The sequence below is a fragment of the Bombina bombina genome, unplaced genomic scaffold, assembly GCF_027579735.1.
Source record: "Bombina bombina isolate aBomBom1 unplaced genomic scaffold, aBomBom1.pri scaffold_1035, whole genome shotgun sequence".
NCBI classification, from domain to species: domain Eukaryota; kingdom Metazoa; phylum Chordata; class Amphibia; order Anura; family Bombinatoridae; genus Bombina; species Bombina bombina.
Window position 1 is genome coordinate 93,590 of NW_026512103.1, and position 14,900 is coordinate 108,489.

A 14,900-nucleotide genomic window follows, 5' to 3' on the forward strand; every position below is an offset into this window, starting at 1 on the left:
GGTGTGCGTCTGTATATTTGTTTAGTGAAGCTTATGGTGTATATCAGGGTGTGCTTCTGTATATTTGTTTAGTGAAGCTTATGGTGTACATCAGGGTGTGCTTCTGTATATTTGTTTAGTGAAGATTATGGTGTACATCAGAGTGTGCTTCTCTATATTTGTTTAGTGAAGCTTATGGTGTATATCAGAATGTGCTTCTGTATATTTGTTTAGTGAAGCTTATGGTGTGTATCAGGGTGTGTTTCTGTATATTTGTTTAGTGAAGCTTATGGTCTATATCAGGGTGTGCTTCTGTTTATTTGTTTAGTGAAGCTTATGGTGTATATAAGGGTGTGCTTCTGTATATTTGTTTAGTGAAGCTTATGGTGTAAACCAGGGTGTGCGTCTGTACATTTGTTTAGTGAAGCTTATGGTGTATATCAGGGTGTGCTTCTGTATATTTGTTTAGTGAAGCTTATGGTGTATATCAGGGTGTGCTTCTCTATATTTGTTAAGTGAAGCTTATGGTGTATATCAGGGTGTGCTTCTGTATATTTGTTTAGTGAAGCTTATGGTGTATATCAGGTTGTGCTTCTGTATATTTGTTTAGTGAAGCTTATGGTGTATATCAGGTTGTGCTTCTGTATATTTGTTTAGTGAAGCTTATGGTGTATATCAGGGTGTGCGTATGTATATTTGTTTAGTGAAGCTTATGGTGTATATCAGGGTGTGCGTATGTATATTTGTTTAGTGAAGCTTATGGTGTATATCAGGGTGTGCTTATGTATATTTGTTTAGTGAAGCTTATGGTGTACATCAGGGTGTGCTTCTCTATATTTGTTTAGTGAAGCTTATGGTGTATATCAGGGTGTGCTTCTGTATATATGTTTAGTGAAGCTTATGGTGTATATCAGGGTGTGAGTCTGTATATTTGTTTAGTGAAGCTTATGGTGTACATTAGGGTGTGCTTCTGTATATTTGTTTAGTGAAGATTATGGTGTACATCAGAGTGTGCTTCTCTATATTTGTTTAGTGAAGCTTATGGTGTATATCAGAGTGTGCTTCTGTATATTTGTTTAGTGAAGCTTATGGTGTGTATCAGGGTGTGTTTCTGTATATTTGTTTAGTGAAGCTTATGGTCTATATCAGGGTGTGCTTCTGTTTATCAGTTTAGTGAAGCTTATGGTGTATATCAGGGTGTGCTTCTGTATATTTGTTTAGTGAAGCTTGTGGTGTATATCAGGGTGTGCTTCTGTATATTTGTTTAGTGAAGCTTATGGTGTATATCAGGGTGTGCTTCTGTATATTTGTTTAGTGAAGCTTATGGTGTACATCAGGGTGTGCTTCTCTATATTTGTTTAGTGAAGCTTATGGTGTATATCAGATTGTGCTTCTGTATATTTGTTTAGTGAAGCTTATGGTGTATATCAGGGTGTGTTTCTATATATTTGTTTAGTGAAGCTTATGGTGTATATCAGGGTGTGCTTCTGTTTATTTGTTAATGAAGCTTATTGTGTATATCAGGGTGTGCTTCTGTATATTTGTTTAGTGAAGCTTATGGTGTATATCAGGGTGTGCTTCTGTATATTTGTTTAGTGAAGCTTATGGTGTATATATCAGGGTGTGCTTCTGTATATTTGCTTAGTGAAGCTTATGGTGTATATCAGGGTGTGCTTCTGTATATTTGTTTAGTAAAGCTTATGGTGTATATCAGGTTGTGCTTCTGTATATTTGTTTAGTGAAGCTTATGGTGTATATCAGGGTGTGCTTCTGTATATTTGTTTAGTGAAGCTTATGGTGTATATCAGGGTGTGCTTCTGTATATTTGTTTAGTGAAGCTTATGGTGTATATCAGGTTGTGCTTCTGTATATTTGTTTAGTGAAGCTTATGGTGCATGTCAGGGTGTGCTTCTCTGTATTTGTTTAGTGAAGCTTATGGTGTATATCAGGGTGTGCTTATGTATATATGTTTAGTGAAGCTAATGGTGTATATCAGGCTGTGTTTCTTTATATTTGTTTAGTGAAGCTTATGATCTATATCAGGGTGTGCTTCTATATATTTGTTTAGTGAAGCTTATGGTGTATATCAGGGTGTGCTTCTCTATATATATGTTTAGTGAAGCTTATGGTGTATATCAGGGCGTGCTTCTCTATATTTGTTTAGTGAAGCTTATGGTGTATATCAGGGTGTGCTTCTCTATATTTGTTTAGTAAAGCTTATGGTGTACATCAGGGTGTGCTTCTCCCTATATTTGTTTAGTGAACCTTATGGTGTATATCAGGGAGTGCTTCTGTATATTTGTTTAGTAAAGCTTATGGTGTATATCAGGGTGTGCTTCTGTATATTTGTTTAGTGAAGCTTATGGTGAATATCAGGGTGTGCTTCTGTATATTTGTTTAGTGAAGCTTATGGTGTATATCAGGGTGTGCTTCTGTATATTTGTTTAGTGGAGCTTATGGTGTATTATCAGGGTGTGCTTATGTATATTTGTTTAGTGAAGCTTATGGTGTATATCAGGGTGTGCGTCTGTATATTTTTTTTAGTGAAGCTTATGGTGTATATCAGGGTGTGCTTCTGTATATTTGTTTAGTAAAGCTTATGGTGTAAATCAGAGTGTGCTTCTGTATATTTGTTTAGTGAAGGAAAGCTTATGGTGTATATCAGGGTGTGCTTCTCTATATTTGTTTAGTAAAGCTTATGGTGTATATCAGGGTGTGCTTCTCTATATTTGTTTAGTAAAGCTTATGGTGTATATCAGGGTGTGCTTATGTATATTTGTTTAGTGAAGCTTATAGTGTAAATCAGGGTGTGCTTCTGTATATTTGTTTAGTGAAGCTTATGGTGTAAATCAGGGTGTGCTTCTGTATATTTGTTTAGAAAAGCTTATGGTGTAAATCAGGGTGTGCTTCTGTATATTTGTTTAGTGAAGCTTATGGTGTAAATCAGGGTGTGCTTCTGTATGTTTGTTTAGTGAAGCTTATGGTGTAAATCAGGGTGTGCTTCTGTATATTTGTTTAGAAAAGCTTATGGTGTAAATCAGGGTGTGCTTCTGAATATTTGTTTAGTGAAGCTTATGGTGTAAATCAGGGTGTGCTTCTGTATATTTGTTTAGTGAAGCTTATGGTGTATATTAGGGTGTGCTTCTGTATATTTGTTTTGTAAAGCTTATGGTGTATATCAGGGTGTGCTTCTGTATATTTGTTTAGTGAAGCTTATGGTGTATATCAGGGTGTGCTTCTGTTTATGTGTTTAGTGAAGCTTATGGTGTATATCAGGTTGTGCTTCTGTATATTTGTTTAGTAAAGCTTATGGTGTATATCAGGTTGTGCTACTGTATATTTGTTTAGTGAAGCTTATGGTGTATATCAGGGTGTGCTTCTGTATATTTGTTTAGTGAAGCTTATGGTGTATATCAGGGTGTGCTTCTGTATATTTGTTTAGTGAAGTTTATGGTGTAAATCAGGGTGTGCTTCTGTATATTTGTTTAGTGAAGCTTATGGTGTATATCAGGGTGTGCTTCTGTATATTTGTTTAGTGGAGCTTATGGTGTATTATCAGGGTGTGCTTATGTATATTTGTTTAGTGAAGCTTATGGTGTATATCAGGGTGTGCGTCTGTATATTTTTTTTAGTGAAGCTTATGGTGTATATCAGGGTGTGCTTATGTATATTTGTTTAGTGAAGCTTATGGTGTATATCAGGGTGTGCTTCTGTATATTTGTTTAGTAAAGCTTATGGTGTAAATCAGAGTGTGCTTCTGTATATTTGTTTAGTGAAGGAAAGCTTATGGTGTATATCAGGGTGTGCTTCTGTATATTTGTTTAGTGAAGCTTATGGTGTATATTAGGGTGTGCTTCTGTATATTTGTTTTGTAAAGCTTATGGTGTATATCAGGGTGTGCTTCTGTATATTTGTTTAGTGAAGCTTATGGTGTATATCAGGGTGTGCTTCTGTTTATGTGTTTAGTGAAGCTTATGGTGTATATCAGGTTGTGCTACTGTATATTTGTTTAGTGAAGCTTATGGTGTATATCAGGGTGTGCTTCTGTATATTTGTTTAGTGAAACTTATGGTGTATATCAGGGTGTGCTTTTGTATATTTGTTTAGTGAAGCTTATGGTGTATATCAGGGTGTGCTTCTGTATATTTGTTTAGTGAAGCTTATGGTATATATCAGGGTGTGTTTCTCTATATTTGTTTAGTGAAGTTTATGGTGTATATCAGGGTGTGCTTCTGTATATTTGTTTAGTGAAGCTTATGGTGTATATCAGAGTTTGCTTCTGTATATTTGTTTAGTGAAGCTTATGGTGTATATCAGGGTGTGTTTCTATATATTTGTTTAGTGAAGCTTATGGTGTATATCAGGGTGTGCTTCTGTTTATTTGTTAATGAAGCTTATTGTGTATATCAGGGTGTGCTTCTGTATATTTGTTTAGTGAAGCTTATGGTGTATATCAGGGTGTGCTTCTATATATTTCTTTAGTGAAGCTTATGGTGTATATCAGGGTGTGTTTCTATATATTTGTTTAGTGAAGCTTATGGTGTATATCAGGGTGTGCTTCTGTTTATTTGTTAATGAAGCTTATTGTGTATATCAGGGTGTGCTTCTGTATATTTGTTTAGTGAAGCTTATGGTGTATATCAGGGTGTGCTTCTATATATTTGTTTAGTGAAGCTTATGGTGTATATATCAGGGTGTGAAGCTTATGGTGTATATCAGGGTGTGCTTCTGTATATTTGTTTAGTGAAGCTTATGGTGTATATCAGGGTGTGCTTCTGTATATTTGTTTAGTGAAGCTTATGGTGTATATCAGGTTGTGCTTCTGTGTATTTGTTTAGTGAAGCTTATGGTGTATATCAGGGTGTGCTTCTGTATATTTGTTTAGTGAAGCTTATGGTGCATGTCAGGGTGTGCTTCTCTGTATTTGTTTAGTGAAGCTTATGGTGTATATCAGGGTGTGCTTATGTATATATGTTTAGTGAAGCTAATGGTGTATATCAGGGTGTGCTTCTCTATATTTGTTTAGTAAAGCTTATGGTGTACATCAGGGTGTGCTTCTCCCTATATTTGTTTAGTGAACCTTATGGTGTATATCAGGGTGTGCTTCTGTATATTTGTTTAGTAAAGCTTATGGTGTATATCAGGGTGTGCTTCTGTATATTTGTTTAGTGAAGCTTATGGTGTATATCAGGGTGTGCTTCTGTATATTTGTTTAGTGAAGCTTATGGTGTATATCAGGGTGTGCTTTTGTATATTTTAGTGAAGCTTATGGTGTAAATCAGGGTGTGCTTCTGTATATTTGTTTAGTGAAGCTTATGGTGTATATCAGGGTGTGCTTTTGTATATTTTAGTGAAGCTTATGGTGTAAATCAGGGTGTGCTTCTGTATATTTGTTTAGTGAAGCTTATGGTGTATATCAGGGTGTGCGTCTGTATATTTTTTTAGTGAAGCTTATGGTGTATATCAGGGTGTGCTTATGTATATTTGTTTAGTGAAGCTTATGGTGTATTTCAGGTTGTGCTTCTGTATATTTGTTTAGTAAAGCTTATGGTGTAAATCAGAATGTGCTTCTGTATATTTGTTTAGTGAAGGAAAGCTTATGGTGTATATCAGGGTGTGCTTCTCTATATTTGTTTAGTAAAGCTTATGGTGTAAATCAGGGTGTGCTTCTGTATATTTGCTTAGTGAAGCTTATGGTGTATATCAGGGTGTGCTTCTGTATATTTGTTTAGTAAAGCTTATGGTGTATATCAGGTTGTGCTTCTGTATATTTGTTTAGTGAAGCTTATGGTGTATATCAGGGTGTGCTTCTGTATATTTGTTTAGTGAAGCTTATGGTGTATATCAGGGTGTGCTTCTGTATATTTGTTTAGTGAAGCTTATGGTGTATATCAGGTTGTGCTTCTGTATATTTGTTTAGTGAAGCTTATGGTGTATATCAGGGTGTGCTTCTGTATATTTGTTTAGTGAAGCTTATGGTGCATGTCAGGGTGTGCTTCTCTGTATTTGTTTAGTGAAGCTTATGGTGTATATCAGGGTGTGCTTATGTATATATGTTTAGTGAAGCTAATGGTGTATATCAGGGTGTGCTTCTCTATATTTGTTTAGTAAAGCTTATGGTGTACATCAGGGTGTGCTTCTCCCTATATTTGTTTAGTGAACCTTATGGTGTATATCAGGGTGTGCTTCTGTATATTTGTTTAGTAAAGCTTATGGTGTATATCAGGGTGTGCTTCTGTATATTTGTTTAGTGAAGCTTATGGTGTATATCAGGGTGTGCTTCTGTATATTTGTTTAGTGAAGCTTATGGTGTATATCAGGGTGTGCTTCTGTATATTTTAGTGAAGCTTATGGTGTAAATCAGGGTGTGCTTCTGTATATTTGTTTAGTGAAGCTTATGGTGTATTATCAGTGTGTGCTTATGTATATTTGTTTAGTGAAGCTTATGGTGTATATCAGGGTGTGCGTCTGTATATTTTTTTAGTGAAGCTTATGGTGTATATCAGGGTGTGCGTCTGTATATTTTTTTAGTGAAGCTTATGGTGTATATCAGGGTGTGCTTATGTATATTTGTTTAGTGAAGCTTATGGTGTATTTCAGGTTGTGCTTCTGTATATTTGCTTAGTAAAGCTTATGGTGTAAATCAGAATGTGCTTCTGTATATTTGTTTAGTGAAGGAAAGCTTATGGTGTATATCAGGGTGTGCTTCTCTATATTTGTTTAGTAAAGCTTATGGTGTATATCAGGGTGTGCTTATGTATATTTGTTTAGTGAAGCTTATGGTGTAAATCAGGGTGTGCTTCTGTATATTTGTTTAGTGAAGCTTATGGTTTAAATTTAGGGTGTGCTTCTGTATATTTGTTTAGAAAAGCTTATGGTGTAAATCAGGGTGTGCTTCTGTATATTTGTTTAGTGAAGCTTATGGTGTAAATCAGGGTGTGCTTCTGTATATTTGTTTAGTGAAGCTTATGGTGTAAATCAGGGTGTGCTTCTGTATATTTGTTTAGAAAAGCTTATGGTGTAAATCAGGGTGTGCTTCTGTATATTTGTTTAGTGAAGCTTATGGTGTAAATCAGGGTGTGCTTCTGTATATTTGTTTAGAAAAGCTTATAGTGTATATCAGGGTGTGCTTCTGTATATTTGTTTAGTGAAGTTTATGGTGTAAATCAGGGTGTGCTTCTGTATATTTGTTTAGTGAAGCTTATGGTGTATATCAGGGTGTGCTTCTGTATATTTGTTTAGTGAAGCTTATGGTTTAAATCAGGGTGTGCTTCCGTATATTTGTTTAGTGAAGTTTATGGTGTATATCAGGGTGTGCTTCTGTATATTTGTTTAGTGAAGCTTATGGTGTATATCAGGTTGTGCTTCTGTATATTTGTTTAGTGAAACTTATGGTGTATATCAGGGTGTGCTTCTTTTTATTTGTTTAGTGAATCTTATGGTGTATATCAGGGTGTGCTTCTGTATATTTGTTTAGTGAAACTTATGGTGTATATCAGGGTGTGCTTTTGTATATTTGTTTAGTGAAGCTTATGGTGTATATCAGGGTGTGCTTCTGTATATTTGTTTAGTGAAGCATATGGTGTATATCAGGTTGTGCTTCTGTATATTTGTTTAGTGAAGCTTATGGTGTATATCAGGGTGTGCTTCTGTATATTTGTTTAGTGAAGCTTATGGTGTATATCAGGTTGTGCTTCTGTATATTTGTTTAGTGAAGCTTATGGTGTATATCAGGGTGTGCTTCTGTATATTTGTTTAGTGAAGCTTATGGTATATATCAGGGTGTGTTTCTCTATATTTGTTTAGTGAAGTTTATGGTGTATATCAGGGTGTGCTTCTGTATATTTGTTTAGTGAAGCTTATGGTATATATCAGGGTGTGTTTCTCTATATTTGTTTAGTGAAGTTTATGGTGTATATCAGGGTGTGCTTCTGTATATATGTTTAGTGAAGCTTATGGTGTATATCAGGGTGTGCTTCTGTATATTTGTTTAGTGAAGCTTATGGTGTATATCAGGTTGTGCTTCTCTATATTTGTTTAGTGAAGCTTATGGTGTATATCAGGGTGTGCTTCTCTATATTTGTTTAGTTGAAGCTTATGGTGTATATCAGGTTATGCTTCAGTATATTTGTTTAGTGAAGCTTATGGTGTATATCAGGGTGTGCAGGATAAGCAGGTTATAGGAAAGTAGATCCTTAGATCCAGGAATAGACCATCAAGGACACAATGCCGTGCCGTCTCCCCCTACCTTTAGTGTAACCTTCTCTGGTGCATCCTCTACCACTCTCTGTTGGGGTACCACACGGCTCTGTTTGTTGTCCCCTTCTCTTCTCAATCTCTATTTCATCCTTAGGCCCCATAATCAAGTCCCACAGGTTTCAATACCATTTGTATGCTGATGTCACAGAAATTAACCTCTCTGCACCAGACATAGCCCCTTCCTTGCTAACCGATGTCACTGTCTTTCTAATATATCCTGGGTGTTCTTTCACTATCTTAAACTTAAATACTCTACAACTGAGCTCCTCATTTCCACCATTTTCTAAAATCTCTACCCCTCCCCAACTTTCTATAACTGTCGATAATAGCATCATATGATGTGTGATTTATATGCATTATGGGTATACAGTACATGGGTGTATGAGGTGTAATGTATATGAATTACATACATGTGAGCTGGGGCATTATGGGTATACAGTACATGGGTGTATGAGGTGTAATGTATATGAATTACATACATGTGAGCTGAGGCATTATGGGTATACAGTACATGGGTGTATGAGGTGTAATGTATATGAATTACATACATGTGAGCTGGGGCATTATGGGTATACAGTACATGGGTGTATGAGGTGTAATGTATATGAATTACATACATGTGAGCTGAGGCATTATGGGTATACAGTACATGGGTGTATGAGGTGTAATGTATTTGAATTACATACATGTGAGCTGGAGCATTATGGGTATACAGTACATGTGTGTATGAGGTGTAATGTATATGAATTACATACATGTGAGCTGGGGCATTGCAGGTATACAGTACATGTGTGTATGAGGTGTAATGTATATGAATTACATACATGTGAACTGGGGCATTATGGGTATACAGTACATGTGTGTATGAGGTGTAATGTATATGTATTACATACATGTGAGCTGGGGCATTACGGGTATACAGTACATGTGTGTATGAGGTGTAATGTATATGAATTACATGTGAGCTGGGGCATTATGGGTATACAGTACATGTGTGTGTATGAGGTGTAATGTATATGAATTACATACATGTGAGCTGGGGCATTATGGGGATACAGTACATGTGTGTATGAGGTGTAATGTATATGAATTACATACATGTGAGCTGGGGCATTATGGGTATACAGTACATGTGTGTATGAGGTGTAATGTATATGAATTACATACATGTGAGCTGGGGCATTATGGGTATAGAGTACATGTGTGTATGAGGTGTAATGTATATGAATTACATACATGTGAGCTGGAGCATTATGGGTATACAGTACATGGGTGTATGAGGTGTAATGTATATGAGGTAGAGCTACCTTACAGAACATCTCACACAGGATATGGTACAGCAGCTGGTTACATGGTTAGGGGGTTCTGATGTTTTATCGTTAGCGCTTATACAACATAACACGGGATAAAGCGGATCTCACACAGGATATGGTACAGCAGCTGGTTACATGGTTAGGGGGTTCTGATGTTTTATCGTTAGCGCTTATACAACATAACACGGGATAAAGCGGATCTCACACAGGATATGGTACAGCAGCTGGTTACATGGTTAGGGGTTCTGATCTTTTATCGTTAGCGCTTATACAACATAACACGGGATAAAGCGGATCTCACACAGGATATGGTACAGCAGCTGGTTACATGGTTAGGGGGTTCTGATGTTTTATCGTTAGCGCTTATACAACATAACACGGGATAAAGCGGATCTCACACAGGATATGGTACAGCAGCTGGTTACATGGTTAGGGGTTCTGATGTTTTATCGTTAGCGCTTATACAACATAACACGGGATGAAGCGGATCTCACACAGGATATGGTACAGCAGCTGTTTACATGGTTAGGGGTTCTGATTTTTTATCGTTAGCACTTATACAACATAACACGGATAAAGCGGATCTCACACAGGATATGGTACAGCAGCTGGTTACATGGTTAGGGGGTTCTGATGTTTTATCGTTATCGCTTATACAACATAACACGGGATAAAGCAGATCTCACACAGGATATGGTACAGCAGCTGGTTACATGGTTAGGGGTTCTGATGTTTTATCGTTAGCGCTTATACAACATAACACGGATAAAGCGGATCTCACACAGGATATGGTACAGCAGCTGTTTATATGGTTAAAGGGTTCTGATGTTTTATCGTTAGCGCTTATACAACATAACACGGGATAAAGCGGATCTCACACAGGATATGGTACAGCAGCTGTTTATATGGTTAAAGGGTTCTGATGTTTTATCGTTAGCGCTTATACAACATCACACGGGATAAAGCGGATCTCACACAGGATATGGTACAGCAGCTGTTTATATGGTTAAAGGGTTCTGATGTTTTATCGTTAGCGCTTATACAACATAACACAGGATAAAGCGGATCTCACACAGGATATGGTACAGCAGCTGTTTATATGGTTAAAGGGTTCTGATGTTTTATCGTTAGCGCTTATACAACATAACACGGGATAAAGCGGATCTCACACAGGATATGGTACAGCAGGGTTCTGATGTTTTACATCAACAATGTTCTAAAAAAAAAAGTATTTTCAGAGTTCCCAGGAACACGTGAACTGCAGTTAACCCTTTATGAACTGGCCTCATTTGCGGACACTGAAGCTGGCGTATTCCAGGCTCACAATCTGCCTTTCATTTTGGAATTGTGCTTTTGTTATGCGCGACTTGGGACTCCCTTTTGTCTGTAACCAGAGCTGCATCTCCTGCACACAGCTGCTGGGGCCCTGTAGCTGGCCCTTTACTGTTCCTGTGTCCGTGTTCTGCACCCAGCCCACCAGACCCAGGCGCTTGCCCTCTGCCTAAAAACAGAAAAAAGAACAGGTGAGACCATCTGGGCGGGAACAAAAAGGCTGCATAGCTGACAAACATCACAAAACAGCAACAATCAGAAAGTCCCACACCAAACCAATACCCTGTATATGCTCAGCCCTCATCATACTGTAAACAAGCAGAAAGTCCCACAACAAACCAATACCCTGTATATGCTCAGCCCTCATCATACAGTATATAAGCAGAAAGTACCAGACCATACCAATACCCTGTATATGCTCTGCCCTTATCATACTGTATACAAGCAGAAAGTACCACACCATACCAATACCCTGTATATGCTCAGCCCCCATCATACTGTATACAAGCAGAAAGTCCCACACCAAACCAATACCCTGAATATGCTCAGCCCTAATCATACTGTATACAAGCAGAAAGTCCCACACCAAACCAATACCCTGTATATGCTCAGCCCCCATCATACTGTATACAAGCAGAAAGTCCCACACCAAAACAATACCCTGTATATGCTCAGCCATCATACTGTATACAAGCAGAAAGTCCCACACCAAACCAATACCCTGTATATGCTCAGCCCTAATCATACTGTATACAAGCAGAAAGTCCCACACCAAACCAATACCCTGCATATGCTCAGCCCTCATCATACTGTATACAAGCAGAAAGTCCCACACCAAACCAATACCCTGTATATGCTCAGCCCTAATCATACTGTATACAAGCAGAAAGTCCCACACCAAACCAATACCCTGTATATGCTCAGCCCCCATCATACTGTATACAAGCAGAAAGTCCTATACCAAACCAATACCCTGTATATGCTCAGCCCTCATCATACTGTATACAAGCAGAAAGTCCCATACCAAACCAATACCCTGTATATGCTCAGCCCCCATCATACTGTATACAAGCAGAGAGTCCCACACCAAACCAATACCCTGTATATGCTCAGCCCTCATCATACAGTATACAAGCAGAAAGTACCACACCATACCAATACCCTGTATATGCTCTGCCCTTATCATACTGTATACAAGCAGAAAGTCCCACACCAAACCAATACCCTGTATATGCTCAGCCCTCATCATACTGTATACAAGCAGAAAGTCCCACACCAAACCAATACCCTGTATATGCTCAGCCCCCATCATACTGTATACAAGCAGAAAGTCCCACACCAAACCAATACCCTGTATATGCTCAGCCCCCATCATACTGTATACAAGCAGAAAGTCCCATACCAAACCAATACCCTGTATATGCTCAGCCCTCATCATACTGTATACAAGCAGAAAGTCCCACAAAAAGAAAATGTATTCTTACCTGATAAATTTGTTTCCTCTTGGACATGACGAGTCCAAGGACCATCTTCATTACTTATGGGATATTCTCCTCCTGCCTGCAGGAGGCGGCAAAGAGCACCTACAGCAAAGCTGTTAAATAGTCCCTCCCTTCCCCTCCAACCAAGTCATTCGACCAAAGTTAGAAAGAGAAAGGAAAAACCAAAGGTGCAGAGGTGTCTGAAGTTTAGAAAAAATAACATCCTGTCTAAACAGACAGGGCGGGCCGTGGACTCGTCATGTCCAAGAGGAAACAAATTTATCAGGTAAGAATACATTTTCTTTTCCTCTTAAGGACATGACAAGTCCACGGATCATCTTCATTAGTTATGGGATACTATACCCAAGCCTAGAGGACACAGATGATACGGGAGGGACAAGACAGGATACCTAAACAGAAGGCACCACTGCTTGAAGAACCTTTCTCCCAAAAGCCGCCTCGGCTGAGGCAAAAGTATCAAATTTGTAGAACTTAGAAAAAGTGTGAAGAGGGGACCAAGTAGCAGCTTTACAAATCTGTTCAACAGAAGCTTCATTCTTGAATGCCCATGAAGAAGCCACAGCTCTAGTAGAATGAGCCGTAATCCTCTCAGGAGGCTGCTTCCCAGCGGTTTCATAAGCAAACCCAATGATACTCCTCAATCAAAAAGAAAGCGAAGTAGCTGTCGCCTTTTGACCCCTTCGTTTCCCTGAGAAAACAACAAATAAAGAAGAGGACTGACGAAAATCCTTCGTCGCCTGTAAATAAAACTTCAAAGCATGAACAACATCAAGATTGTGCAAAAGACGTTCCTTCTGAGAAGAAGGATTAGGACACAATGAAGGTACAACAATCTCCTGGTTAATGTTTCGATCCGAAACTACCTTAGGAAGAAAACCCAACTTAGTACGCAAGACAACCTTATCTGCATGAAAAATTAGATAAGGGGAAGCGCATTGCAACGCCGAGAGCTTGGACACTCTACGAGCAGAAGAAATAGCGACAAGAAATAAAACTTTCCAAGACAGAAGTTTAATGTCTAAGGAATGCATAGGTTCAAATGGAACCCCTTGAAGAACATTAAGAACCAAATTAAGACTCCATGGGGAGCAATAGGTTTAAATACAGGTCTGATCCTAACCAGAGCCTGACAGAAAGATTGAACATCTGGAACCTCTGCCAGACATTTATGTAGCAAAGCCGAAATCTGACCCTTCAAGGAACTAGCCGACAATTCCTTCTCCGAACCCTCTTGGAGAAAAGCTAAAATTCTCGGAATCCTAATCTTACTCCATCAGTAGCCATTAGATTTGCACCAATAAAGATATTTACGCAATATCTTATGGTAAATTTTTCTAGTTACTGGCTTACGAGCCTGAACCAAGGTCTCAATGACTGCATCTGAAAAACCTCGTTTTGACAAAATCAAACGTTCAATCTCCAAGCAGTCAGCTTCAGAGAAACTAGATTTGGGTGAAGGAAGGGACCTTGAATGAGAAGATCCTTCCTCAACGGAAGTCTCCAGGGTGGCAGAGACGACATGCCTACCAGGTCCGCATACCAAGTCCTGCGAGGCCAAGCAGGAGGAATGAGGATCACTGGAGCCCTCTCCTGTTTGATTCGAGCAATGACCCAAGGAAGAAGCGCAAACGGAGGAAACAGGTATGCTAGCTTGAAGGACCAAGGAACTGCCAGAGCATCTATCAGTTCCGCCTGCGGATCCCTGGACCTCGACCCGTACCCCATTTGAGGATCAGAATTGAGAACACTTCCGGATGAAGTTCCCACTCGCCCGGATGGAAAGTCTGTCTGCTTAGAAAATCCGCCTCCCAGCTGTCAACCCCTGGGATGTGGATCGCTGACAGATGACAAGAGCGGATCTCCGCCCACTGAATTATCTTGGATACTTCTGACATCGCCAAGGAACTCCTCGTTCCCCCCTGATGATTGATGTAGGCGACAGTCGTTATGTTGTCCGACTGAAATCTGATGAACCGGGCCTGTATCCAGTCTGTATCCCCTGGACACAATTTCTATAGTCCAGGGATCCTGAACATCTCTTACCCAGATCCAGCCCTGGATCGGGGGCAAACCCTTCACGCTGTCTTGGATTCGGCAGCAGGCTTCTTGGATTGTTTCCTCTTGTTCCATGACTGGTTGGGTCTCCAAGTAGGCTTAGGCTGGGTAAAGTTTCCGTCCTGTCTGGCGGAGGAAACAAAGGAATTACTCTTGAAATTTCGAAAGGAACGAAAATTACTTTGATGTCCCTTTTGCTTGTTTATCTTATCCTGAGGAAGTAGATGACCCTTACCTCCAGAGATATCAGAAATTATTTCCTTTAGACCAGGTCCAAACAAGGTCTTTCCCTTGTAAGGAATTGCTAGAAGCTTAGACTTGGAGGACACATCCGCAGACCAGGGTTTTAACCACAAGGCTCTGCGGGCCAAGATAGAAAACCCCAAAGTCTTTGCAGCTAATTTAGTAATTTGCAACGAAGCATCAGTAATAAACGCATTAGCTAAATTCAGCGCCTTAA

At 38.9% G+C, this 14,900-nt stretch overlaps 1 protein-coding gene across 1 annotated transcript; it reads right to left on the bottom strand.

Annotated features, from left to right (window-relative positions):
- Positions 1-10,629: 10,629 nt before the first annotated feature.
- LOC128644130 (acylphosphatase-1) lies at positions 10,630-11,054 on the bottom strand (the record flags this gene model as incomplete). The annotated part of the gene is given in 1 exon segment (XM_053696844.1): positions 10,630-11,054. A coding segment is annotated over 1 exon segment (218 nt), but the record flags the coding sequence as incomplete, so codon positions are not given.
- Positions 11,055-14,900: the final 3,846 nt, after the last annotated feature.